The sequence below is a fragment of the Nilaparvata lugens genome, chromosome 7 (assembly GCF_014356525.2).
Source record: "Nilaparvata lugens isolate BPH chromosome 7, ASM1435652v1, whole genome shotgun sequence".
Taxonomy (NCBI): Eukaryota; Metazoa; Arthropoda; class Insecta; order Hemiptera; family Delphacidae; genus Nilaparvata; species Nilaparvata lugens.
In genome coordinates this window covers 14,691,098-14,717,720 of record NC_052510.1, presented here as the reverse complement: position 1 = coordinate 14,717,720, position 26,623 = coordinate 14,691,098, and the positions used below count along the sequence as shown (strand labels likewise).

Here is a 26,623-nt window from a genome sequence, read left to right as displayed (position 1 = left end):
AGCATAACACACTACGTAGTTATGCATAGTTATTACTTGCCACCACATAGCTAGTTGCTTATATAACTAGTTGCTATACTACCACAGTATGACTAACATAGAGAGACTAGTAACTACTGTTTCTCTTCTATGCTACTACTATACCTTTGAAATTAGGATTCCATTTCGTCTATGTCATCAAAATCAACAACTTGGAGGCGATACGGGGAAGTTGGGACTGATCAAAATTGTTGTCCGTCTAAAATGAACTTCAATTTAAACTGACAGCATTGGTTGGATGGGTCAGCATTGGTGTTATTTACAATTAATGCTGAGAGTTTAAAGTGAATTGCTGAAGGCCAATCATTGATCAACAAGTCAGAAGATTTGTGCTCATATCTCCATTGATTATGACACGGGTGACCTGTGATTGGTTCAATTTGATTGCAGTTGAGCAAATCTGCCAGAAACTGTTCAAGCAGAACGCAACCAATCAAACAGAGCAGAATTTGTCGACATCGTCACATGTCATCAGCCGGGCGATCTATTTCAATGTAACCGGAGTGCTCTTGTCACTGCACTAATTAATAACTTGTCATAGTACGTCCAAACTTGGATGGATTCAAAAAAGTGAGAATCCATGTGTGAGATGATAATTGAACAATGATTCCAAAAATATTCTATCCTCGTGCGTTTTTATTGTATCCAGTTATTTGTTATTCATTGTATCCTGTATTTCGTTTTTTCTCAATCAGTGAGCTATTTTGAATCATTCGGCCAAGTGAATAGAAAACTTATAAAGGCTAAAGTAGTACTAAGTGTAAAAAATCATTTCCAGTGAACAGACATTGTTTTCAAAAATATTTGAAGCTTCAAGAGTAGTTTTATAACAAAATAATTAGACTATCATCAACTGCACATAAGACTGAGAAAGTCAGCGTGTGCTAGCGCATAACGATCCCATCAAAGAGCTCAAGGAAATACTACAGTCACTTGCACATTATATATTTTGACGAATTTCATTAACTACTCAAGAAGATTGATTGTATCCAAAGATAAAGGATTCATATCCTTAGGCTACGTTGACATTGAGTTGCAACTTACATCATTTATCTAGTTCTGTAAGAGGTTGAAAAATACTTTTCCAACTGAAAAGTACAGCTCTGGACAGAAAACGATGAAAAGCTGCCTACCAATCGATCGATTCAAGCTAAAGAAGAAGGAGAGGTTGAATAGTGATGTAGGAAATCAAAAGGTTTGAGATATTAAAAAAACCTCAAGGTTGGAAAGGAACTTATACTACCCTGAAAAAATGTCGTGTTGTCATCATAATTTTTGGAGTGAGTTTAGTTTTGTTTTCTGATTTTACATTTTGAAATAATTCAATGTTTCAAAGTTTTGAATTACTGTTTGGTGCAATATTTTTATTCTTTTCGGTTTTCAATCTAATTAAATTCTAAATTTTAGTTTGCATATTTCTGGACTCGGAATTTGATTCAAAGTGAAGCAACATAACCTTTCATGGCTTATAATTATGTCTTTTATGTTTTATGTCTTATAATGCCTTTCAGACATTGGCTTACTACTATCAAAATTCGGAAAGGGTTTTGGGCTAGGCCTGTTGATCCTTTTCTAATCACGTATTTGATGTGTGTATTGTTTAATGTAAAATAAATAAATAATCCATGTTCCATGGTACTCACTCTTTCTTCAAGGAATTCTAATATGAATTTGTTTATATAATCATGCAAATCGACGTAACCTGGCTTATCTCTTTCTAGAAAAAACCATGCAGTTTTTAATGCATTTCCGTCAACTTCCTAGCAAGTTTTTCCCCATCAAAAACTCTTCAAACAAGATGCTTCTTCCTCCGCATCCGGAAGCATAAGTTATGACTTTGGATGAAAAATTGGTTTCTGAAAGTGAAATCGGTAGGCTTGTTTCGTTTTTTATTAATAGCTCGTAGAAAATGCCAAGCTAGACAGCGAATAGATTCAAATTAATTTCAGCTTCCTCAACAACTCACTCCTATGTTGGATGCAATTTTTGGTTGAGACATGATTTGTTCCGCCTCCAGCTATCTTTCCTGACAACAGTCCAACTTTTGGTGAAATTCACTGTCAGCATTGTTTGAATGGGAAGCATTAATATCATCAATAAGGGATGCTGACAGTTTGTAGTGCATCTCACTACATTTCTCCTCACATCCATCCTGTCTTTCTGCTGGGCTGATGAACTTGGAGCGTTCAACAATATTATCGTAGTAACAGCAGAGTGAAATCTTAGACCACTCCTCCTGGGAATAAATTTGCCTTTCAATCTATTAGACTGATGGGTTCAGTTTCAAAACTATGTTCCAAGAGGTCATTCCAGGGAAATAATCAAACTTTGGTTGTCAGTCAGGATTGGGCCGACAAGCTTATTCAAAACTTATTGACAAGCTTACTTGGAACTTCAAATTATTTCCCTACTTTGTACTCTGTACTCCCTGAATTCTTTCAGACAATTAGGCGAGATTTATAATGCTGTAAAAGTTTACTCTTCAGTGATAGTTTTCTATCTTCTCTGGAACATGTACTCATACATGGTACAACCTCGACTAAGCCTATGAAGAATTTTCCTAGTTCTACATGGAATTACATTTTCGGATGGGATTTATTATCAAGTGGAAATAATTTTTTGTATTAGAATCATTTTTAATTTTTTGTGTGATATTTTAATTCATTCCCCACATGAAAACGTTCTATATTATTTTTACGCCCGAAGCTGTAAGTTGAAAACACGGTAATGTATGTAATGTGTCAAAAACATATTATTTTTTATGAATGTTTTCATACTTCCTCATAATTGGTAGCTCTATAGCTTCCGTATAATTGGTAGTCCATGCTCACGGATCTTGAATAATGATGTTGATGATATCGAGCTTTGTCATCAATAGGCCTTTGGAAAAAAACTCTAGTGAATGCTTCATATTTATGCTTCATAAGCCTTTTTCAAGTCTAATTTCCTCTTGTATCAGGGTAAATGAATAATTTGTAAATTATTCCATGAATCACTATCATTTAGTGAAAACTGTCCATTAAATGATTCTCTTATCCCATTTCCGATAGACAGTCTACGAGATAGTAATTGAAATATCATGGAAATTAACCTCATTGTTTTCAAACTAGTACAGTATAGGCTATAGGATTTGAAAATACCACAACAGTTATTTCGAATTAATTGGAGATCAGATATCAAAGGAATCTCCAAATTGTGCATTTATCTTCCATCCAGTAGTATGAGGAATGTTTTAATGAATTCGAATCAATGTCACACGCAATCACATTGCTGTGCTCCAGCCTCCAGCTGCGTGCCTCTGTTGAAATCGGAATGCGATGCGTCTGGTCTTTGCTGCGGTTTCGGAGTTCCGATGCATGAAATAAGAAACGGTCATCTGTGCAATCAAAAGGAACCGGATCAACTTGACTGGAAGATAATAGAAATGAAGAAGTCGAACAGGGAGAAGACGAAGTTGGAGAGGAAGGACGAGAGAGAGAGATGGAGAAGTTGAAATAAGAAGAAAAAGAGGAAGGAGGAGAACAAGGAGAAGAAAAGCCACAAAGAAGAGGTGCTGTGAAAAGTAGTAGAGGAGAACGAAGGTGAAAAAAGAGAGAATAAGTGAAGAAGAAAAAAGAAAAAGAATCAAGAGTAGAAGAAGAAGAAGGATAAAAGAAGTAGAAAGAAGAGGACATGGCTTATCCCCATATGAGAGTGGGAAGTCGAATTTGAGAGGATGAGAAAAAGGAAGAATAACAGTAGGAGAAGAAGGATGAAAAACTGGAGAGACAGGAGGAAGAACAAGGAGAGGGTGAGAGGTGAACAATAGGAAGTAGTTGGAGGGTAGGGAGAAGAGTAGGCGGCAGAAGAATGTGGGATGAAGGAAGCAGAGGAGGAGAAAGAGTAATAATCAAGAGAGGAAGGATAAACAAAGGAGAAAATAGAAGATGAGGAGAAATAGCAGATGAAGGAAGACGAAGAGGAACAATACAATGAAGAGTAGGAAGAAAGAAGAAGGTGAAAAGTGGATGAGTAAAAGATGAGAGAAGGGGGAGAAAAAGAAGAGGAGTAGGAGGAGTGAATGGAAAGGAGTAGGAGGAGGAGCAGAAAGAAGAGGGGGTGATGATAAGGAGGAGGAGGAGGAAGTTTAGGAAGACGGGTGAGAGAAAAATGAGATGAAGGAACGAAAGGAAAAGGAAAACGAATAAGAGGAAGGAGAAAACGAAGAACAAGAAGAAGAGGAAGAAGAAGAAAAAAAGGAGATGAAGAAGGATAATAAGAACAAAAGTCAAATAGGAAAACATTGAGGAGAAACAAGTACTGTAGTGGGAAAAAAACGAAGAGGACCTAGTAAGAAGTAAGAATGAATAAGTGGCATTCGATATGTACGTAATTCAATCTATTCGTCTCTCCTTTTGATGTGAAGCGGCAACCAAAAAACCGGCGGCCCATTATCTCAAACACCTCTACAGCACGTGCGAAGGCGATGGAGAGTAAGAATAATATAATTATAAAGAAGAAGATGGAAAACAGAACAAGACAGAATACAGGTGAACGCGGCCACAGAAAAAAAGGAACTGTGAGGAAACATCAGAAGTTCCATCCATTTAATAGTAATAGACGTCAAAGGTGATCACATTATACAAATGATGGGGAAAGTGTCTTTCCGAAAAAACAAGGTGGAATCAGGTGAGCATCGACATGAGAAAGAGGAGAAAAAATCCGAAATTTCTGGAAAGTTTCAGGTCGCCGCCTACATCCTTGTGTAGTCCCCTCGTTGTCTCCATCTCCAGTTACCAGATTCCGAATCATTTTCGATGATGTTGTCACACTAGATAATGTCTCCATCCGAATCGACCCACATTCAAACCGATCTGCCTCGTTTGGCCACAGTTACAAAATATTAGTCCAACGGCTGCTAGTTTGAAGGACACTTACTAGAGATATTCTAGTTTTGAACTTCGAGATTCACTTCCAACTGTCATCATCCCTCATAAATGACATCAATACTTCCCGTTCAACTCATGCTGACAGTTGAAAGTACATTCACCAGTTTCAGGCTGGAGAGAACAATTTTGAAGTTGAATGTATCTGACCAAAAGCAGAGTTGGAATTTAAAGTACTAGAATTAGGAATCATTATAGGACAAAGTTGGAACAAAACTATGGCGAAGCAGGTTTGTTTATGGTGGATGACCGCAGGCTAATTGGCTCAAGTTTGGAGAAGAAGAGGTAGCTGAGAGAGTTGAAGGATACTCAATCAGTTAAACGATGGAGAAAAAATTGACAATTTTTTACTCTATACTACACAAAGTTATAAGTACTTAACAAGTCAAGGTTATAAATTATAAGTAATACTTCTATTCTTTATTCTTTTTTACAATGGAGCACAGATCAAGAGAGGAAAACTAAGAATACCTTGTACTATTTCTCTCCCAAATTAAGGTAACATTAAAAGTCCGAAATGAGGTTATGTCTTCTAGATTTCTACAAAATTTCAGTTCAAAAATATTTATGCAAACCATTCTTTTGAATTTAAATGTTCCAAATACCAGAAAAATAATAATTTATAACACTGAGTTATTTTTAAAATAGAGAAATTTTTAAACACGAACCGAAAAACAAACTTACTACTAAAAATAGGCTACAGCTGTCTTTGATCCTTCAGTTTCTAGCACTGAAGTATGCTATAGTAAAATGTAATAATTGAAGAGATTTGAGATAAATTCCACTCTACAAACTTAATAAAATGTAATAAGTAAAATATGAAAGGATCCTTAACAATTTGAATCGCTACCACATCGCACTGAAAGATTCATGCAATTATCTCTCAACTGGAGAGTAGACCCACCCCAGTCTCTACTATAGGAGGAAAAAATAATTGAAACTTTCTACTACAGGTTAATCCCACATAATCCTGAAACTGACGCGCTTTCCACTCAAAATCCTCATCTTCTTAGCAAATTAATTTCAAGCGTTTTTGAACATTCTAGTAGCTTATAAAGCGCTCAAGATCTCATTTCTCCACCATTATCGTCAAAATAAAAAATGAATCGTAACGCTAAATTTTCACTCTACTTTTCCATCTACAGTACTACAAACTAGAGTTTCCTACCTTCTCTATTCCACCCTTATTATTTTCCACCAATAGAATCAATTATAGATTCCATTCAATCGGTTTTCATCAATGAAAAGAAACTATTACCTCGTGAATGAGTACTGGGGTTTCGGTAAATAGGATCTCTCAGCCAATAAACTCCTTAAGCATGCTACTATGAATGATACTGGATTGGAAGAAAATTTCATTCTACCATCCATTACTCTTAAATTAGAAATTAAATTGAATTTTTGATTTCTCCTCAGATTCCGATCACATCATTATATTGACATTCGTAACTTCCTCTTCCTCTATCGGTTACACTGTAGAACCTTCTAACCTAAAGAAAGAAAAGCTTGAGTTTATGCTTCATTTTCTCTATGCTTCTACTCTCTTCAGAGAGTACCGAAGGGTTACCAAAGAATAAGTCCTCTCTACCTCCAAGGGCCTTTTGCACAGTCAACGCTCAAACTGAATTTAATCAGCTGTTGGCTCAATCTCAAAATGAAACACTTTATAACGAACGATACTTCATACGGATTTAATCCAGATTAAAATTTAATTTAGTTTAAACTGTCACTGTGCAAACGGCCATTAGAAACATTCTACCCTCTCTAAGAAACTTCTGCCCTTTCCCTTCTACCCTCTTTGGTGAGAGTTACCGGAGGTCAGAATTTTCAGATTAGGAGACATCGAGGTTTCCCTCTGTTTCCTTCTCGCTCACTTCGTGGATTGACCAGATCTCAGATTCCCTTTCTGACTGCTGTTGGTGACGCAATAGTTTTCATATCATTCGATTCCACCATTCTTGGTGCGCCTGAACCTCAACGACCTCCATATAACGCCAAGTACTTGGCCAGTTATGGTTTAGTGGAGCAATCAGACGACCCTGCACCAGGTTATGGTCAGAATGGTTGGAATGGTCAAAGGCATTGCGTGGAGGCGGGGAGTGTACAAGCAGACCAACTCGTAAATACGTAACCTAGCCGTAAAATTCGATAGCTATAAACGGCTATACTTCGATTCACTTCAGTATTGGTTGAATGCTTCCCATTGGTGTTGCTTTCAAGAAATACTGACAGTTGTACGTGAATTCGACGATAGCGATGGTGCTGCGACCTAGATCAGGGCTAAGCCTCTCGGGGCACTCAAATCCAATTTTCAGTCCCAACTGAATTCGGCCTCGGATCTATTTTACACGCTTTTCTCAGCAACGAAGATGGCCGCTAGTAATAAGGGAATGATGATGATATTTGGCGAGCACATTCCCAAGATAATAAATGGATTATTGGGGGACCGCTGTGATTGCAACTTGGTGCCTAATGATCTCCCCAAGTATCAGCAATAATATTTCCAATATTCAAAACTCGAGGAAACGTAGCTGATATTATTATTGTGAAATGAGGGTGGGACTCTTTTAAAAACTTGGAAGTATCAGCACTGATAAGCTATTCTCCAGTAGCAAATTATAAGCTTACATCGATAATATATCTCCGTGATAAAAATCTTAATAAATGCGTCCTATTCAAGCTATACCAATCATCCTTATTTAAAGAGTTTGACAAATTTACGACAGAACTTGAGTTTGACAAATTTGAGTGGCCTAGGCCGGACTGGTGTGCCTTTTGAATGCTTGCTACCATCGACTCCCCAATTCAAATAAACTAAAAAAGGGAAATTATAAAAAGCTACTGAAAATTGATGTACAATCCAAAAACAGTTGTTCAGGAACGAAAGTTGGAATAGATTACAGGTCTTATTTCGAGTAATACAAACTGCAAAATATAATTAACTACAGAAACACTCCCATATCAAGCTATATATCGAAATCTTCAAGATGTCTTGAATTATCAACCTGATTGTTTCTCTCTTATTTCTAAGGGGAGAAGTTTCCATGCATTGATGCAGATACCGAGGGGTAAGATTGATGATGTGAAAGAGTTAAAACTCATCTTTTTCCTCATCTAGATAAATTATTGTTCATAATGTGAGAAGGCTATGTAACTAAGACCCATCTGATCGCGTTAATAACGGTCGTAACTTCATGACAGTAAAGAAATACATAAGTTCACTTTTAATCAGACGACGGATGAAGATAATGTGAAAGAATAGTTATTTTCCAAATTATCGACCTAATTATCGACCCAAATTATCAGCTAATGCTAGGATGAAAAATTTTAGAGAACTTGTATGATTTCTCCAAACATTTGAAAATCGCATATTGAAATTCCAACAAGGTACTTGAAAAATATAGACGAGCATCCCTGAATGCTCTAGGAGGGGAATGTCGTTACAAGTTTTATGCTGATATTATAATAATTCTGCTTCCTCTGTTATATGTCTAGAAGCCTCTACAAGAATACTATCAGTGCAATATATAGTAACAAACAAGTTATATCGTTCCATTCAGAAAAGACTGAGGACCCTAATGGATAGATGATTTATTCATGCATCAACATAATAATATTTATCATAATATTATATCGTGAACATTATCATATAAGCCTCATCCCATCCATATTACTCTAACTCTTCTCACAAATTCACAATGTAATTAACAAGCATGTTTCCAAGCAATAAAACTGGCGCAAGTAGCGGAAAAAAGGCATTAGCAATTGAAATGTGCAATTAGAAAAGCTGAATGATGCCGAGAAGATTTGAAAAGTAATCCACACCATAAAGAGAAGTTGAAAGAGAGAGGAAAAAAGAAAGAGGGGGAGAGTGAGAGAGATGGAGTGAGTTAGTGGATTGGGAACGGCAATGAAAATCCAGCCGGCGTTTCTGAGAAGGGACAAGGACTGAATTTATAATATGATGTAATAACAAGATCAGGGTATTTATCAAGAAAGTTAACTTGTGCTGAATTATTTACAGGTGAAAAGAAATAAAAAATCCTTCAAGGGGTTAAGGACTTCGAGGGGGACTCAAGTTACACTTGAATAGACATGAACAAATAATCTCTCTAATTCTGGCTATAACCAAAATTTTATTTTTTGTTCTATAACCGAAACGCCGACTCCACTTGGGTGGGGAAAGGCTGAGAAAAAGAAGAAGAAATTGTTCTATTACTGCCTTAGACAAGTACAAATTTTCCCAATTGAAGCAGATACTCGTATATTGCGATGAAGTTTACAAAGTTTGATCTCACAACGTCCTTTTTAAGGATCCACTGTCTCAGAACATAAGTATTCGAAATGAAATGATTAAAGATTGAATAACTTCATAGTCAGTCACGTAGTCCTACAGTATATACACATACAGATACACTATACCGTCTTATAAGATACTCGTACAATCATAAATATACATAATACAGTAAAGTCATACAGACCTACACTCCTGAAATCTTTCCATATTCACTGGCATAAAAGAGTAAGTCAGGAATTTCTCTAGCTGTTTTTTGCAGAATCAAACATATATACTACACATTCCTTAAAATACTCATACAATAATAAAGAAATAATATTCATATAGATACACATACTCCTAAAATATTTCCACTAATATACGAGTAAGTATGTTTGTGAGAAGATTTATTCCGAATCCAAGAGGAGCATCCTATGTGACAACTGGCTCGGGATTACTGATACTATAATTTTGTTCAATATAAGGTTTATTCAATATGAATTTTGTTCAATATAATTTCAAATTAATTTCTATGACGATGTTCAACTGTTTATTGTATTACATGTGATTAACTGTGTGTTGAATAAATTTATATCTTATCTTATCTTCAGATTCTGTCCAAGATATCAAACAGCTAATCAACTAAATTAATGTAATAGGTAACGATATTAATGTAAGGCCACAGATAAAACTGGGACGTTTTAAGATAGAACTAAAATCCGGAGGAAGCTCGCCAACTCAGTCCCCATATTTTACAAACTAAATTGCGCCGCCTGTGAACTCTTCAGTCTGCATTCTCGAGCCGGAGAAGTAGTTGTCTCGTTACTGCACATTATTGCAGTGTGCAGCTATCTGCAGTCAACAGTCGTCTTCAAGCTACTTCTCCGCTACTTGAGAAGTCAACGAGCGTACTTCTTACCCGGGATTATTGCCATGCGCGCGCATACGTATAGGTATAAAACAACAGATGCAATAGATAGTTTACAAAGTAGCTGGAAACAACAACTATAGACACATTTTCCTAGTATTACGAGATTCATTTTAGACTGTCAGCATTGGTAGGATGGGAAACATTGATGTTATACACGAGGAATACTGACAAATATAAAATGAATCACACAGCAGCATTTGCTGGAAGTGTATAGGTTCTATAGATATGGAGTATATTTTGTGTAGGCTGTAGAAAACTATAGAAGACACATTTTCTTAGTAGCAGGTTGCTGGAAGCATATATATGTATATCATAGGCTATATAATATATAGTTTTTAGATATAAAATACAAGCTACTTAGATATAAGTGTCCAGTTATATACAGATATTATTACTTAGCGCAGTCTACTTGCTACCCCATTCATGTGAGGTTGACGCACATACACGCACGTACTCGCAGGAGCAGACACACGGCACGCGCGTTTTATAACGCACTGCACATGCGCAGATATTATCAGACATTCTTCTCCATCATCAGCAACATAATAATGGTGGATGGAAAGTTGAGATGGCAGACCGCTTGGCTACTGGAACTGGAAGCTTAAACCTACCTGGCAAGTTATAATAACTTGTAGAGACAAGTTATAATAGGTAGTAAGTAGTTGAATCATGGTTAGGGAATAACAATAAACTGTAGCTGGAAAGTTCACCGGTATGAAATGTTGCAAGTGGTAGGAAATGAGTTTCAAGTTGTTTCCGACTAGGCTACATAAACTAGGATGTTCCATGTTTTAATGAACGGTTCCGATAAGCTATCAATTTATATAGCCTACCATCCGACTACTGAATTTTCAAGAATACCTACTTTTGCAGGCCAATGTGACCAATCTCCAACAATATTTAAATTCAACATTTCCGTTATGCTATCAATTCCTATCCCATCCAACTACAGAATCTTCAAGAATACCTTCTTTCACAGTATGCTATCTTTGACCAATGAGATTATACAAATTCTTCAAACGAGAAATTGTAAATCATTATTGAATGTTCGTATTCAATGTACGAATAGATAGGATTCTCGATTTTGTGTAGCTCCAAACCCTCTCCAGTATTGTGTGGAGGGAATATCAAGACATTAAATAGCATACACCTGCTGCAGTTTGTTATTGATCTAGTATCTAATCACCTACTTCGGTGAATCGAATGGCGTTCATAAATACTGGATTCTAGTTCCATCTAAACATCACTATTAGTAGCAATTAGGTTCAGAACCAATATGCGAGAAAATATACCATACTAGATTTCGGGCTTTAGCTCTATCTAAAGTCGCATTCAAGAGGCAATGAATAGCATTAAACTAGTATAACTTGGCTTGGTTGGGAATTAATAATCCATTCCGGAAGACGTTATTAGAGGAGGGTGAGGAGTAGGAGAAACATGTCTTCATTCATTAATGTATCCATCACCTGAGATCATAATATCTAGAAGATTATTCGACTTGATATACATTCCAAATCCTCTATCGAAACCAGTGTCAAACATAACATGACTATTATTATAGTTTGCAATTCATCAATGTAAATTACAATAATAGTCAATTATCCATTACATATAATCGCTTTTCTGAGAATGGCTCAAAAAATGATTCAGCCGTTAGTTTCATTCCAGAATCCTTCATAGAAAGTTAACGATCAGTCGATCGTCACAAATCACTAGTTGAGAGAGAGAATGGAGGATCTTTTTCAGGTACAATTTGGAAAGAATGGAGGAAACTGATTTACAGAAGAAAGAAAGAAATGAGGTTAACGGACGGTTATACCGTACATTGATTCAGAAGTACGCACCATCACTCACGTAGACCATCTTCGAAAACAAAGTTCATAGCTTACAATTTACAGTAAATAGGCTTACAATAAATAGCTTGAGATTCAGTTGCCACTATTCTATGGATACATATCAGTAATATACCAAGAATTGCTCCTGAAAGTATGAGAATTTCAAATCCAATCACAAATCTAACCACGTTAGACTGTTTACTTAGATTTCTGAGATTACTTAGTCTATGTGGTCGAATTTACGAGGTACGTAAATCTTGAATGAACGATAGAATGAACTTTCCCATTCAACCCAGGTACTCGATGACCTGTCAATCAGCAGATACTAATCAGCCGACATAGAATACAATGCCGATTCATACTTGCTCCAGTATTTTCTTATTTTTTTCTGAGAGAAGATGACTGAAATTCAACATGTATTTCATCAGCCCATCTCAACGTCAGCTAACTTGACTGCGCCAGAGTGACAAGGAACATGACAGAGAAGAAAAGCGGCTTACTCTTCCACAGTGAAGTCTGTCCGGATGACAGTTAACCTCTACTACTCCTCCTCCTCCTCCTCATCCTCCTCCTTATCATCTTCTTTTTCTTCATCTTCTTCATTTTTTTCTTCTTCTTCTCATCCGTCTTCTTTCTTCTTCTTCTTCTTCTTCTTCTTCTGTCACCATCTTCCCTTTGTCTTATTCATCCATCTCTCTCCAACCATCAGGGGACGACAGACGACATCACATAGCTGACCTGCATGCTTAAGACGAAGCCCCTGACCAGTATATAGGAGGAGGCTTGACAAGAATTTTTAATGCCAGACTGAGAGAATAACTGAGAAGAAAGGAGAGAGAAAAGTAAAACAAAAATGAACCGGAGGCGGCAAAAACGGTTTGATTGACGTAGAGTTGATCTATTGCTTATTCCTCCTGTACTTTTTTATCGTATTCTTTTGAATCCTTGACTCTTTTTTCACGTATTTTGTTTATCTCATATCAAAGAGTCTAATACTAATTTCATGTCAAGCGTGAGTAAATAGTAAACAAGCTTCTTATTATATTCAGAATGTTACTTTCAGATGGTAACAGTGAATAGTAAATTTTGATAGAGAATCGGATAGTAAATTGTATAGTATGTTGTGGTGAATTGAAAAGTAATCGTAACAGTAAATAGCACAAAATAGTAAAAGGTCACAAACAAATCATTATTGAAATTCATACAAAATGCTCAATAATAGATTTTGAGCTTCAAGCAACTTTGAAACATTGTCTCTAGCTCATATCCAGGATAGAGCAAATCCAATTTATTGAGAAGTACTTTACTGTTAAAAATCCATTCTCTGTATTTCGAGGAACGTAAACCATAGAAAATAGATTAGCCCACTTAGTCAGTGTGAATGTTATTATATTATCAGAGTGATAGAACTACAAATTTTATTATCAAAAGACAGTTAAATACCAATTCTCACTTTCCTTACCTACACAAAAAGATCACAAATTGAATATACATTTATCCCCTTTAACTCATCCTAATTTATTGATAGTAACTTCATTAAGGTAAACTTTATCATCGGAATCGGCTTCCTGGATGTGAATTCCACAAGGACCAAGAAGCAATAATATTAATGAATTGGGCTGCTCAATTATCTCGCTACACTCCTCAAAGCAATTAAATATTATTTCCCACAAAGCCGTCTTTGTCTGCGAACTTCATGGGAGCATTTACTCCAAGCATAAGCTCCACCCGTAATAATTGCGGTTTGAGAATTCATTGAAGCTTACAACCATACATAATTCAATCAATAGAGTATTTATGTGATGATCAACTTAACAAGCTTTCCTGTGAGAGGTGGCAAACCAAGACTAGAAATTTATGAGATTGATAGTAATGATTTTGAAAAGGGTTATCTATATTATAATGAAAGAAAGAACTAGCTTATACATGTACGTGATAGGAAATTAACGAATGACGCATCGTCACGTCTCAACTACTGGACTAATTATTAACTTAGAATTTTGAATACAGATTCTTAATTTGGTTTAGGCCAATTTTAAATATTTCAAGATTTCAGTGGGTCAAATTTCAGTTTGTCAAGTTTTAATTCAACCCTTGCGGAGCATGTGCTATCTACTAGTCAATAATAAATTTGTTGTGAAAATCAAATCCTCATTTATAGAAAAATATTTTGATTTGTGAATCAAGGTGATTGAGTGCATAATTTTGTATACAATGTTACTTTGTCCTCTGTGGCAAGTTTATCCCCTAAAAGTTTTCCAACAAATAGTTGCAGGCTAGATTCCAAACCAATTACCAAAAAAAACTCTTGCCGATTAAAGAAACCAATTACAACACAGTCCACCCTACAAAGTTTTAGACGTAAGAGAAATGAGAAGAAACAGACAGGAAAAAGTTGTAAGCTGGAATTCCAGAGAGAAATACTGGCAGTTCTCAAACTACCTGAATGAGACGAAATATTTCCACGGTAAACTTTCGACACTGCAGTCGTAGTAAGTTTGCTGCACAGCTGAGAGAGAACAGTCAACGACAAGGGAATACAATGGAAAGGGAAAACAATGTTCAAGTTAATTCGCTGTAAAGTCACCGTCTTACTTCAACATACAATGTTATTCCCCAGCAGATCTCAAGTTGCGGTGTGTGTTTGCTTGTCACATCTATCACAATTCATGTAGGCTTTTGTACAAAACTCTTTTTTATAATAGTGGTGACTCGACATCTCCACTGACTTCCCTTCAATTTTGATCTTTTTTCGATGAACTGAACATACGGTACGGGCTTTGCCGGTAAACCTGGCGCCCCCTTTGACTCGATAAACCGGTATGCCAAATAAGGCGACGTGACGAAACGCGCCAAGAGACAATCGTGTTCGATGGAAATTTCCACTGTCATCGGGTCGTCTTGTTCGGGTTTGCTTCTTCCACAACCAATCAAGCTCAACGTATGATCTCAACTTGTTTGTGTCCCTTATTATGAGAGATGGAGGACTTTTTCATGAAGGGATTACCAAGTGGAAGACCACTTGTCTGAATGGAATTGAAAAACCAAGCATTTCAAAAGCCAAGTTTTAAGAAAGTTCTAATAGAAGGCACTATAAATTCTTCTGAACAAGAAATACATTGTAGGAAATGTATACAATATCAGAAAATGTGTTTTCTTGTAGCCACCGATTGTAAGTGTTTTATGTTATACAGTGAGGACCACGTTATAATGGCAATATTTGATTAACATTGGTGTTGCTATCCTTGTCTATCATTCGAAAATTAGCATATAGCGTTATCCTTTTCTAACACTGCAACGTAGCCAGATCGTAGCGTTATCCTTTTCTAGCTTTGCAACGTAGCCAGATCGTTTTCCAACAATGTAGAAATATGATAAATTAAGAAAAAATTCAATCTCGCTCATGAAAATTCGTTATTGTATCATCATCATCATCATCATCATCATCATCTTACGTACAAGGGTTAGGTTAATGCCTGTTCCGACTTACAAACAGCTTATTAATCATTGTATCATTGAAAATGATATTTTTTTGATGAATAAGATATGATTGATTATTTTCTATGATTGAACAAGAATGAAAAGTTAATATTACATCAGATTCAAGATTTGGAGGTTTTCCTGTAGTATTCAAATGGAATAAGCCGTATTGGCTGTGAATTTATTCTCATTTCCAGCTTTAATATAATATAGATATTCTAGTACAGTATCAGCTATATTCTATAGAAGGCAGAGACAAGGCAGAGAATCGGCAACTCTATTCTCCTATCTTTATCTATTGCTATCATAACGTGGACCATACTATATTATCAGTACTCTAATATCAAAATTTTTCTCGAAGTGCTTCGAGAAGAAGTGCCTCGATAGACCAAATAGAACAAATTGAAATATCATAAAGATTTGAGTACATCCAATTACAATCGATCCATCGATTGACAAAACAATCTTTAAGGATTGTAATTAAACAATCGTTTAAGGATGAGTTGAATAGTAAATTTCAAAAAGTCTATATGTCAAAACAGCAAATAATATTTCTTGTCTATGAGCTTTCCGCTTGAATCGATAGTTGGTCTATGATGAAAAGCCAGCAAATGATGCAAATCCTCTCCTGCAGTGGACATGTTCTCGATAAAGAAAGCGTGTGGTCCACTTTCCACACCTCAGCGCTATTAATCATGCCAGCCACAGGTATCCCATGTCCTATCCACTATCCACTGTCCCTCACCAGGCCACGATGGTTTTCAACGAGGTTATTGCTGAAGAAGCAATGAAAGAAGAAGAGATCCACATTCGGAAAGAAAAGGAGAGAAGAAAATAAGGAAGATGAGAAGGAGGAGAAGAACAAAAGCACGATGGTTTTCAACGAGATTATTGCTGAAGAAGAAGAGATCCACATTCGAAAAGAAAAGGAGAGAAGAAAATAAGGAGGATGAGAAGGAGGAGAAGAACAAAAGGAACTAGGAGGAGATGAAGGAGAAAGAGGAGAGGAAAAATAGTGAGATGACGGCAAGGAGGAGAAGGAATACTGAGAGGGAAATTAGAAATAGAGGAAGGAAAATTGAATGATAAGATAGAAGAAGAGGAGGAAGATGAAGATAATGATAACAAGAGGGATAAAGTAGGAGGAATGGAAGAAGATAAGAAGAAGTAGGAGGAATTGTAAGAGGAGGGAAGAACGAGGAAAAGGAGGATAAGTAGAGGAGGAGGAAGCGAATGATGAGTTGAAGAAGGATATGAAAAATAAGAGTAGAAGAAAGGAGGAGGAGTGAGAAAAGAAGGAAAAGGAGAAGAAGAATAAGAATGTAAAGATTGAGGAGAAGAAGAAAGTGAGTATAGTAAGAGAAGAAGGAGAAGTAAACGATGGATGATGAAAAGGGAATGGAGGATGAAAGTACTAAAGAAAGAGGATTGGTGTAAAAATGGGAAGGTGAAGAAAAAAGAGGTACAAGAAAAGGTTGGAAGAGGAGTTAGTGAAGGAGAAGTTGTTGGAAAGAAGTGGCGGAGAAGAGGAGGAGAAGAAGGATGAGGAGGAGGAGTAGGAGGAGGAGACGAAGAAGAGTAGGGAAATGGAGAAGGAGAAGAAGAACATGGTGAAGAGAGAGAAGAAGGAGGAAAAGGAGAAGTGTGAAAAGGACCAGAAGCAGAAAAGGACAGAACGCACATAATTCATTGCACAGGCTAGAACTACTCAAAGCATAGGGTACTCCTTTCAAGTCTCCTTTGAAGCTTGATCACGCTTATTTTTCAGGCTGTCACCTCTTTCAATGAACGCGCGAAAAGCTCAATGTCGCCAACCTTACAAAAGAAAACGTTACCGTATTGCCAACCAAAAAAAAGAAAACATTCAACTAAATGTCTCACTTGGTAACCACGCAATTGAAAAGAGATTGCAATCGCTCTAGTTTTCGGTGGTTTGGGAGCGAGTCCAAGAGAGAGGAAAAGAGAGAGGGAAAAAGAGTGATCATGTGGAGGGAGAGAAGAGAGAAACTTTGCAGTCGACCCAGGTGCTAGATTAGTTCAGGTTATTCAACCCATAAGCACCAAAACAACAACCATTTTTCAATTTCACGGAAATTTTTGTGTGATATACAGTACTAAACACATGAAAAGAGTTCTCGAAAATCACTACCGATGCTGGGAAAAGTGTTTTCTGTATTCCATACAGAACGAGTTTTCATTTGCGAGTTTTCCAATGGAGAAACTCTGAGAACTTCGAATTACTCCAAATTGAATTCAGCTGATGAAGTTGGGCTTAAAGGCACGAGTAATATTTTATAGCGCACGTGAGAGTGATTCATAACATCATATTCCGAGAACCTCATGACATGTACTCATATTCTTGGAGATATTCGGGCTGATAACAAAAACTGAAATTGCAGGGTTTATATCGATATAAACCTTATGTTTGTTTTTTCTTTTATATAGCCTTCATCATCTTCAAACGCAATCTCAATGAGTTCATATTCACTAATATTTTTCCTGCTAGATGGTGGGTCACAAAAGCTCTCTCTCTCTCTCTCTCTCTCTCTCTCTCTCTCACTCTCTCTCTCTCTCTCTCTCTCTCTCTCTCCTCTCTCTCTTGTAGAGAGTTAGTAGGAAGGATACTTCGAATATTCTTTCCGAAGAATGGACATTGATATATCCAAAGCTCTGCCAATTATTTAGATGCATAACAATATTATCTATTAACTATAGTTACAAATTGCTTTTTTTCATATCATATACAGCTCAATAATTATTTTCTTAATTTATATTTTATAAATTCATCTATAATTTTGCTGTATTGTAAGCTATTGTATATAAGTGTATACGCCAGTGTAATTGTAATCTACATAAATAAAGTACTCAATCAGTCAATCAACTCTCACTCTCTCTCTTTTACGGTCAAGTGCTGAAGGGGAGGGTATCCTCGATACCCTCTCTGAGAATGGACTTCTTAAGGTCCAAACTTCACCGTTTCATGTGAAAACATTACAGTAGTACCTTAACTTTCGCATATTTCATCATTTTTCTTGCTCAATATTAGTGTAGAACACTTTGGTTTAATACGATTCATCATGTTATTTTACTGATACTTGTTTATTTTTAACGCTAGAACGTAAGTTGAATTTTGTATTGTTAAACACATGAATAAAGGAATCTGAATCTCCCTCTCTTTTAGTTGAGAGTAAGTTCTGGTAGGGAATAGTGGGAAGGATATTTTTAATATTCTTTCCGAAGAATGGACATTGATATGTCCAAAGCTCCGCCAATTTATGTAAATGCATAACAATATAATTATCTATAGTTATTATATTACAAATTGCTTTTTCATATCATATACAGTTCAATAATTATTTTCTTAGTCTATATTATGTAAATTCATCTATAATTTTGCTGTATTGTAAGCTATTGTATATAAGTGTATAAGCCAGTATATATTGTAATCTACATAAATAAAGTACTCAATCAATCAATCTCTCTCTCTCTATCTCGTGCATGGGTGATATGCATGAAGTGCATTGGTAACATCCAAACCAAACAACATTATTTTATTAAATCATTCTTCAATTTGTTATTGATTCTTATTAATACTGTATTACTTTTACAGTTTCATTCTTCCTTAAAAATCATCATATTTATCCACCCTCATTAATATAGTCTTTATTCGCATCTTACATAATAGATGTCTTCGTCTTACGTTGATGAGTAAGTGAAGCTTATTTCAACCTTGTATCGTCAAATATGTAATTGAAAAACTGTACACCCCAGTTTATTTTTACTTCCTAGTGCTAAAGACACGCTAAAACACTTCTCAATACATTTTTCCAAAACCCAAGGTATATAAATTTATGAATTTACATCCTATTCCCCTTTATAACCATCTTTTAACATCCTTTTTCAACGACACCGTTAAATCAAATAGTGTTTTATTCACAAATTCATAAACATTTATACAGTATCAAAGAAAACTTATACTACTTCGGTATATGCTTATTGTTTTATTTTATGACAGTACATACAAAATCAATCAAATATTTCTTTACAATCTGTATGAATACTGCATGTAACTCATAAAACACGGCAACAATTATAATTCACCATAATATTTCAATCTGACTCCCATATTTATTTATTTATTAGAACAGTCACAAACACGATATTTGGAAAGAGAAACAGGCAATTGCACAAAACTTCTTCAATTCCTTGATTTTGGCACATAAATAGTCCAAAGTGAGGTTAAGTTTAAAATATCACCGCACACAGCCTTCAAAATTTCCTCTAACGTTTGATGTCTGTTGGCTTGACACCATGCACTTTCAGAATTACATAATAATCTTAATATAGTAGTTGATAATGAGATGCACAACATAATCAATTCAAGGGTATCACGCTTGACTCGACAGGTGAACAACATTCCCCAAATTGTTAATAATGGAAGCAACACATAATCAGTTTAGAGAAATCACGCTTCAACAAGATTGGCAATCAGATCCTGAACTGGTAATTGAAATTTGATGACAGCGCAATAAATAATGGCGAGTGGGGGCGTTGTTGTGCCAAGTTTGGACAACAGGTTGAAATTTAATGAATGTTGACACGGTAACATTACTGGTTGTGGGGCTGTTGTTGTATTACAGTATTTGCCGTCGACCAGCATCTGCTTTCCAAGTTGTAATAGTTTGGCGCCAACTTTGATCCGCAACATTGATTGAATCTGATCGTGCCTATTGGTTCAACGCACGGTTAGCCGTTAGCATAGCACAAACCGTCTTTCACCTGATTACTGCTTTCACTAAAAGGGAGCTTTCGAGAGATTCAATTTTAAAATTGTCAAAATCCTGTATAAATAACATCAATGCTGACTGTTTGAAGTGTTTCTTCTTCTTCTTCTTCTTCTTCTTCTTCTTCTTTTTCTTCTTCTTCTTCTTCTTCTTCTTCTTCTTCTCTTCTTCTTCTTCTTCTTCTTCTTCTTCTTCTTCTTCTTCTTCTTCTAGCCTTCGCCTTCGAGGATTAGGTATATTTGCCTGTTCCGGCTCACAATTTTGATAGGGTACTTACATAGATTTTTGGAGTAAGTTGAGAACACAATCGTCTAAATTCGGCAGCTTTACTACTGGGTCAAAAATCAATCTGTTTTTCTGCAACTACATTGGAGTCAACCTTTCATTTCTCAATCTTTTCCATTCAATTTTAAGTGGAAAGTAGTGAGTAGTGATGAAATAGAAATGAAAATATATTCAATGTTGTTGCTTACCTTCATACATTTGTGCATACTGCGGGAATCCTGCTGCCCTAAGCCACTTGCAAGCTTCTGATGCCTCGATTTCTGCAAAAAAGACGGAAAAACATTATTGAAATGTAAAGAATAGTCACAGATTATAGACAGTTCACAGACTATTATTAGACTGGAATCACGAAAATCCTCTCCATCAGATCAAAAAACACTTGCAATTTTTTAAACCTTGTCGACTCTGTCAAAGTAAGAAATTACTAGGTTACTTTGGAAATTATTAATATAAATAAAAATTGGACACGCTTCAAACAACATTTGCTGGAAAATTAATCAAAACTAAATTAATAATCATTAGTGGAACCAATTACATTATGAAATGATTCAATCATACACTATGAGAAAATTAATGGAATAGAAATTGTCGATTAAAAGGTCTAGTTAGAGTGGGTTGCACAGAAAAGGTAATGTAAATAAGTTTGGTAATGAATATACGCCACATATGGCGTCATAAACAGGAACAGGCTGCAAGATACATGGGCTCCCTAAATTAATAGCCGTTTACGAAGCATTTAAATTGCTACATGAAAATTAGATCCTCTTAACAGGCTCTGACAACGTGTGACCTTCGGATACAGCTTGGCGAATTCATTAGCATGCCTAGACAAGGCACCGGTGTGGATGGGTTACCATCTAAGGAATTTCATTACATTGTACGTTAATTGAAATCAAAACTAGTCTTGGCACTCTCCAACAGCCACGGGAAAAAGTAAAGTACATAAGAGAAGAAACGGAAAACAAGGGAGACACTTGAACTAAAAATATAACTTGATATGATGACGAAATTAAACTGACAAAATGAATGATACATTGTGAGTAAGTTCAATTTGAAGAGATAGTCTCCAAAGTTGTACAGTTTGTGAATTCCTTCGTACAAACTGTACACTGTATGCAGTATAGATAACTTTAACTGATACATTTTTAAAAATCGCGATAGATTTCATTGAAAATTAAAATTTTCAGCTGTCTCTTCCTATTTCTAACCATTTTCGAATGAATATGATAACAATAACTTTGTATGAAATAATAATTATACGTAATGAATACGGTGGAGCTTCAATAATATTAGAGTTTTATGATTTAGCCTATTGATTTACTCTATTGGTAAGAAATGAGAACGTACTCATGTTAATGAATTACATCAGTAGATGGCAGTATCTACTGGTTAGAGTATAATTCTGATTGAGAGCACACACCTATACGCTCCGCCCACTCGTTCCTGATTGGTCGGTAATGTGAACGCATTTCTCGACTATGCCGGTAGATGGCAGTTAAAGATGGGTAATGCATAACTCTGAATATCGTTCTAATAGTCTCGTTTTCAACATACATACACTTAGTACAATGAACTATTCTGTATAATATTTTCGAATAAAATAATTTGATGAAGAGAAAGAGACTTGTTTGAAATACTGTTATAGTTGAATTATTCTGAATAATATTTTCGAAATAGAAAAATTCAAATAATTTAAAGGAGAGAAAGAATATTTTTTGAAATACTGTTACAGTCGAATGATGAACAAAAACCAGGAATCAATCTAACCAAAATTCCAAACCATTTGAAGCAAATATCAAAGACACATTATAAAAATAAAACTGAAAGAACTGTTCGGTTACTGGAACAATTATCAGGCGATATTTTGATAATGCATGGAACGAACGACGACTGTTGTTGTTACAGTGTAATTGCATTGCTCCACAGGAAGGTCAACGGGCTGAAGCAACAGGAAAATTCAGTTGAATTTCAAACTCAAATTCAATGCTGTCAATTTATTAATCGACTCAACACCCTAAAAGGCTACAAAATAAATTGTTTCTGCATGTGTCTAAATAATTTACAAGCTAATAGGTGTGACCTAGATGTTATCAGTTCAATAATTAATAATGATTCTAGGACATCCCGAGAAAATTGATGTTTTGCATTCAGAATGCAAATACAGTATATTTATATTAGTTATTGCAAACCAATCAGAAGAATGAGTCATGATGAAGTGTTTAGTCTATTATTATATCATATTGAAAAGATTTATGATCATAAAATTGATTATGATAATGATTTCCTAAAGCCTTGAACTGTTCCGCAGTTTACAATTCCATAATTTGAAGTTTCTTGTTTAGCATACATCTATTTCTAAGGAATGGAAAGTTGAATGTTTGCAGTTTTTAGTCCATAGAAGCCTATTACGGTTAGATCGCCCTTTTTTCTTAAAATTGGGGAATATTGAGATCTATGACGAGACGTAAACTCAACAAACAAAAGTCATACTTTGAAAGTGAATATTATTATTAGGAATAAAACAACTAAATTCAGAGATTGTATAAAAATGTTGGCTACAGTTCCAAATAAATTGATGTAAGAAACTTAAAATGGTGAAAGTGAGATGAAGAAAATTTTTCAATTATCTGTAGATAAATCAACAGTTCACGTTATCAAAAGTGAAATACCTCGTCAACGAAGCTTTTCTATGCAGTAGAAGGCTGAGAGCTGAATATAAATCAATTCCAACCGCTATCATACCTCATAAAAATCCATTGGACAGCGTAAAAATAGATAATTGAGCGCTAGAGGCGCCGGTAGGTGCAACAGAATGAAAAATGTCCATCGCGCTTGAGAAAATAAATAATAAAATCAAAAAGAGGATCGAAAAAAGATGGGTCTATTGAGGTAGAGCGGTCAGACCAGCCCGCTATATAGCGCATCCATTGTTATTTACACAACGTGAGCTATAATCACACTGGAGAAAAAATTGATTGTTTCCAGGTTAGAATAGTGGAAGAAATTTATTGACTATTAATCCACCATTCAATTAAACAGCCCGGTCCAGAGTCCACAAAAAATTGGTCTGGAAGATTGTTTTTTATAATTGGTTTCTTGGAATTGATAAGAGCCTCCGTCATTGTATGTAAATGAATGCTATTTTGATTCTCAAATGCATCAAAGGGGAGAGAAAAAAGGAGAGAGAGACAGTTCATCAAATATTCTTGAAAGGTTTGATGGGCCCATCAACATTTTCGATGTACAAGTTTTTTTCAAGATGCCCCAAACCATAAGTTGCAGAATACGTAGTTCAATAAGTGTGCACCCAAATCTATAGAAATCCGAATTTCTGTCTCACTAAAGCTGCGTTCACACCAGAGTTATTGAAAAATTTTAATAACTTAATCCTTATAGATTCTATTAGATTGAACATAACTTATCATACACATGACGAACATATGTGTTTGTCAAGTTCCCTCCAATCTAATAGAATCTATGAAGATTAAGTTACTAACATTTTGTTAATAACTTTGGTGTAAACGCAGCTTTACTTAGTTCTTAGTAACAGAATTCTCTCTCAATTTAATGAATTCTTTCTCAAAAACCACAATTTTTCAAGTTTAAAGCAAGTATAAATTTGTTATCGGCACAAAATAAACATCTTGAATGGGATACTAATCATAATCTTATCCATTTCAATAGCTTCTAAAGTATCCTTTGAAGTAGCAGACCTACAGAAATCGATAACACAAAATCAACAAGCCCACATTTACTTTGTATACCTGCCCTACATAATTGGAATCAAGAGAGTTTTCAATCATGTGGCTTGACATAATATGAAAGCAAGTAAACAAGAAGTAGTTGCTGTCAGCAACAGATACTTTGCTGCAAGCTTCTGCGTCTCAGTGATTATATCCCTTGAGGGCGGATTGGAAATTGCTTTCGGAAAAACAGAGAAATGAAAGGAGCCGCTTCCTGTACTACGTCTACGAGTATGCTCACATTGCAAACGGGAAATCTATCAAATATAATTTATTTCTCCAATACATAGAAAACGTCCATCTTCCCTACACTGCTCTATTATTCTGGGGAAAAATCCATCCCTATGACTACTACTTTGATTGTTCTCAAGTTCTAATGAAATATTGACCCAATTTTATATACCTACTCATGAAAATGGACAAATAATAGATTGTAATGTATATAAATTGTATTATTGTATATTATAAACAATGTATTGGTCGAAGTGGAAGCAGCTGAAACATTGAATCAGAATCACAAATGATAAAGTTGCGTTCAGATATACGCGCCGCGAACATGAGCAATTCACTTTTAATCAGCTGATTATATCTGTATTTTTACAGAAACGGAAAGATACAGATATAAAAAGCCTGGCATCAGCTGATAAAAAGTGAATTGCTCATGTTCGCGGCGCGTAAATCTGTACGCACCTTAAGACAGTTCACATTCTTATGATGTGATTAAAAATTGTTTAATAAGCAATCGAAAAGTCATATACCTAAAGTCAATTCTTAGTAGCCCTGCAATTCATTCTAGTATTTCACTGATTCAAGTTCTAATTGGCATTGATTTTTATCATCACAATACCCAATAGAAATTATTGCCTTAAGTCTTTGTCAACAATTTTGATAAAATCATTGTTTTTCTTCTATGGCTTCTTATCTGTAATCCGAATAAAGCTGTCATTCCAAGGAGCCAATCAATTGCAATCACTGTATCAATGATGAAATTAGAAATTCACTATATAAACCATTGTTGATTTATTCACAATTGAAATGATTGTTGAGTATCAGCTTTTGAAAATGATTTTCAACTTTTACATTCAGAATTTTGTTGATGATCCTCAATGAAACTTCTATCCTACATTACAAACTTTGATTTTCTTAACCAATTATTGGAATAATCACAAGTTTGCTCAATGCTAATATTGTTTTCATCCGTCAAAACCGAACAAAATCACTCTAGTGAACGTTAACCTAGTTTTAAAATCCCAGCTTCAAATTTTCAAAATCCTAGATTAGTTCTTATAGCCACCACAATCAATCATTTCCACTGTTCCATCTCCCTCGCCCCATCGCCCCACTCAACAACTTCTTATCTCATCTCAACTTTTGTTTACCAGGCCATGTTTTTCTGGTAGCATGTTTGTTCGCTTGTCAACTGCATTGGATGCACCCGGAGTGCACCGGAGCCAGAGAGACGTGGCCTCTCCTTCTACTAATATGCACTTGACAGTTGTCCTCGTTAAGGTGAGCACCTTATGGGTGTGGGTGGGAGAGAGTGAGAGGGAGTGATCTCCAAGGTAGAAGTACGAGTGAGACAGATTGTACAAGGATGAGAATAAATAGTTACTCCACTAAAGCGTAAAGTCTAGACTATGGGAGCCATCTCTTGTCATTAGGGTAGGCTTTGTTTGGAGTCCGACTGGCTGTTTCACTGTCTACATGTTTCAGCTGCAAATGGCAGCATTGGTGAAATGGGGAACAGTGATGTAGATCATGAGAAATGTTGACAGTGTGAAGTAAATCTTACCATACAGGAGAGATAGTGAGAGAGTAAGAGAGAGAAGAGGGATTATTACCTGTGGCCCATTATGTGACAGACCTATGTGATGTCACACTACTGTAGCCATAGTGCACTTGACATTATCTATGTTGTAGTAGCGTCTAGCCAGTGGCGAAATGCGTGGCATTCCTCTGCTCTGCTATGAGAGTCAAGTGGCTGGTCAACCATGGAAATCGGTTCACCAGTTCCCATCATAGTATTGATTTATCGAGTGGGGTGTTTCCAATTGTTGGGTGACTTGACATAGATTTGTGATGCCAAATGTGACGAATGTCAGTGGTCACAGTTGTAAGTAATGCGAAATTTATCTGTATAGAAATGTAATGAATAATAAATACCGTGATAAACTTATTATTTTGTTGTAATAAGAGTAAATAGCATCACAGAATTTTTAAATAAAGTGGACCTTCGAGTAATCTTTACTTGTAGTAAGTAGGGTCAGAGACAATCTAGGTTTACTCAAGTAGTAGTTAATTAGTTTAGTAGTGACTCGAACCAAA

At 35.7% G+C, this 26,623-nt stretch overlaps 1 protein-coding gene across 4 annotated transcripts in view; it reads right to left on the bottom strand.

The window, feature by feature from the left end:
- Positions 1 to 26,623, bottom strand: part of LOC111064370 (rho GTPase-activating protein 7) — a 213,084-nt gene that overhangs the window by 59,298 nt on the left and 127,163 nt on the right. For all 4 annotated transcript variants that reach the window (XM_039432125.1, XM_039432123.1, XM_039432124.1 and 1 more), the window contains one exon: positions 20,744 to 20,815. In XM_039432125.1, coding sequence (XP_039288059.1) covers positions 20,744 to 20,753 — 10 coding nt within the window. In that variant the 5' untranslated portion in view covers positions 20,754 to 20,815. The remainder of the gene's footprint in view (positions 1 to 20,743; positions 20,816 to 26,623) is intronic.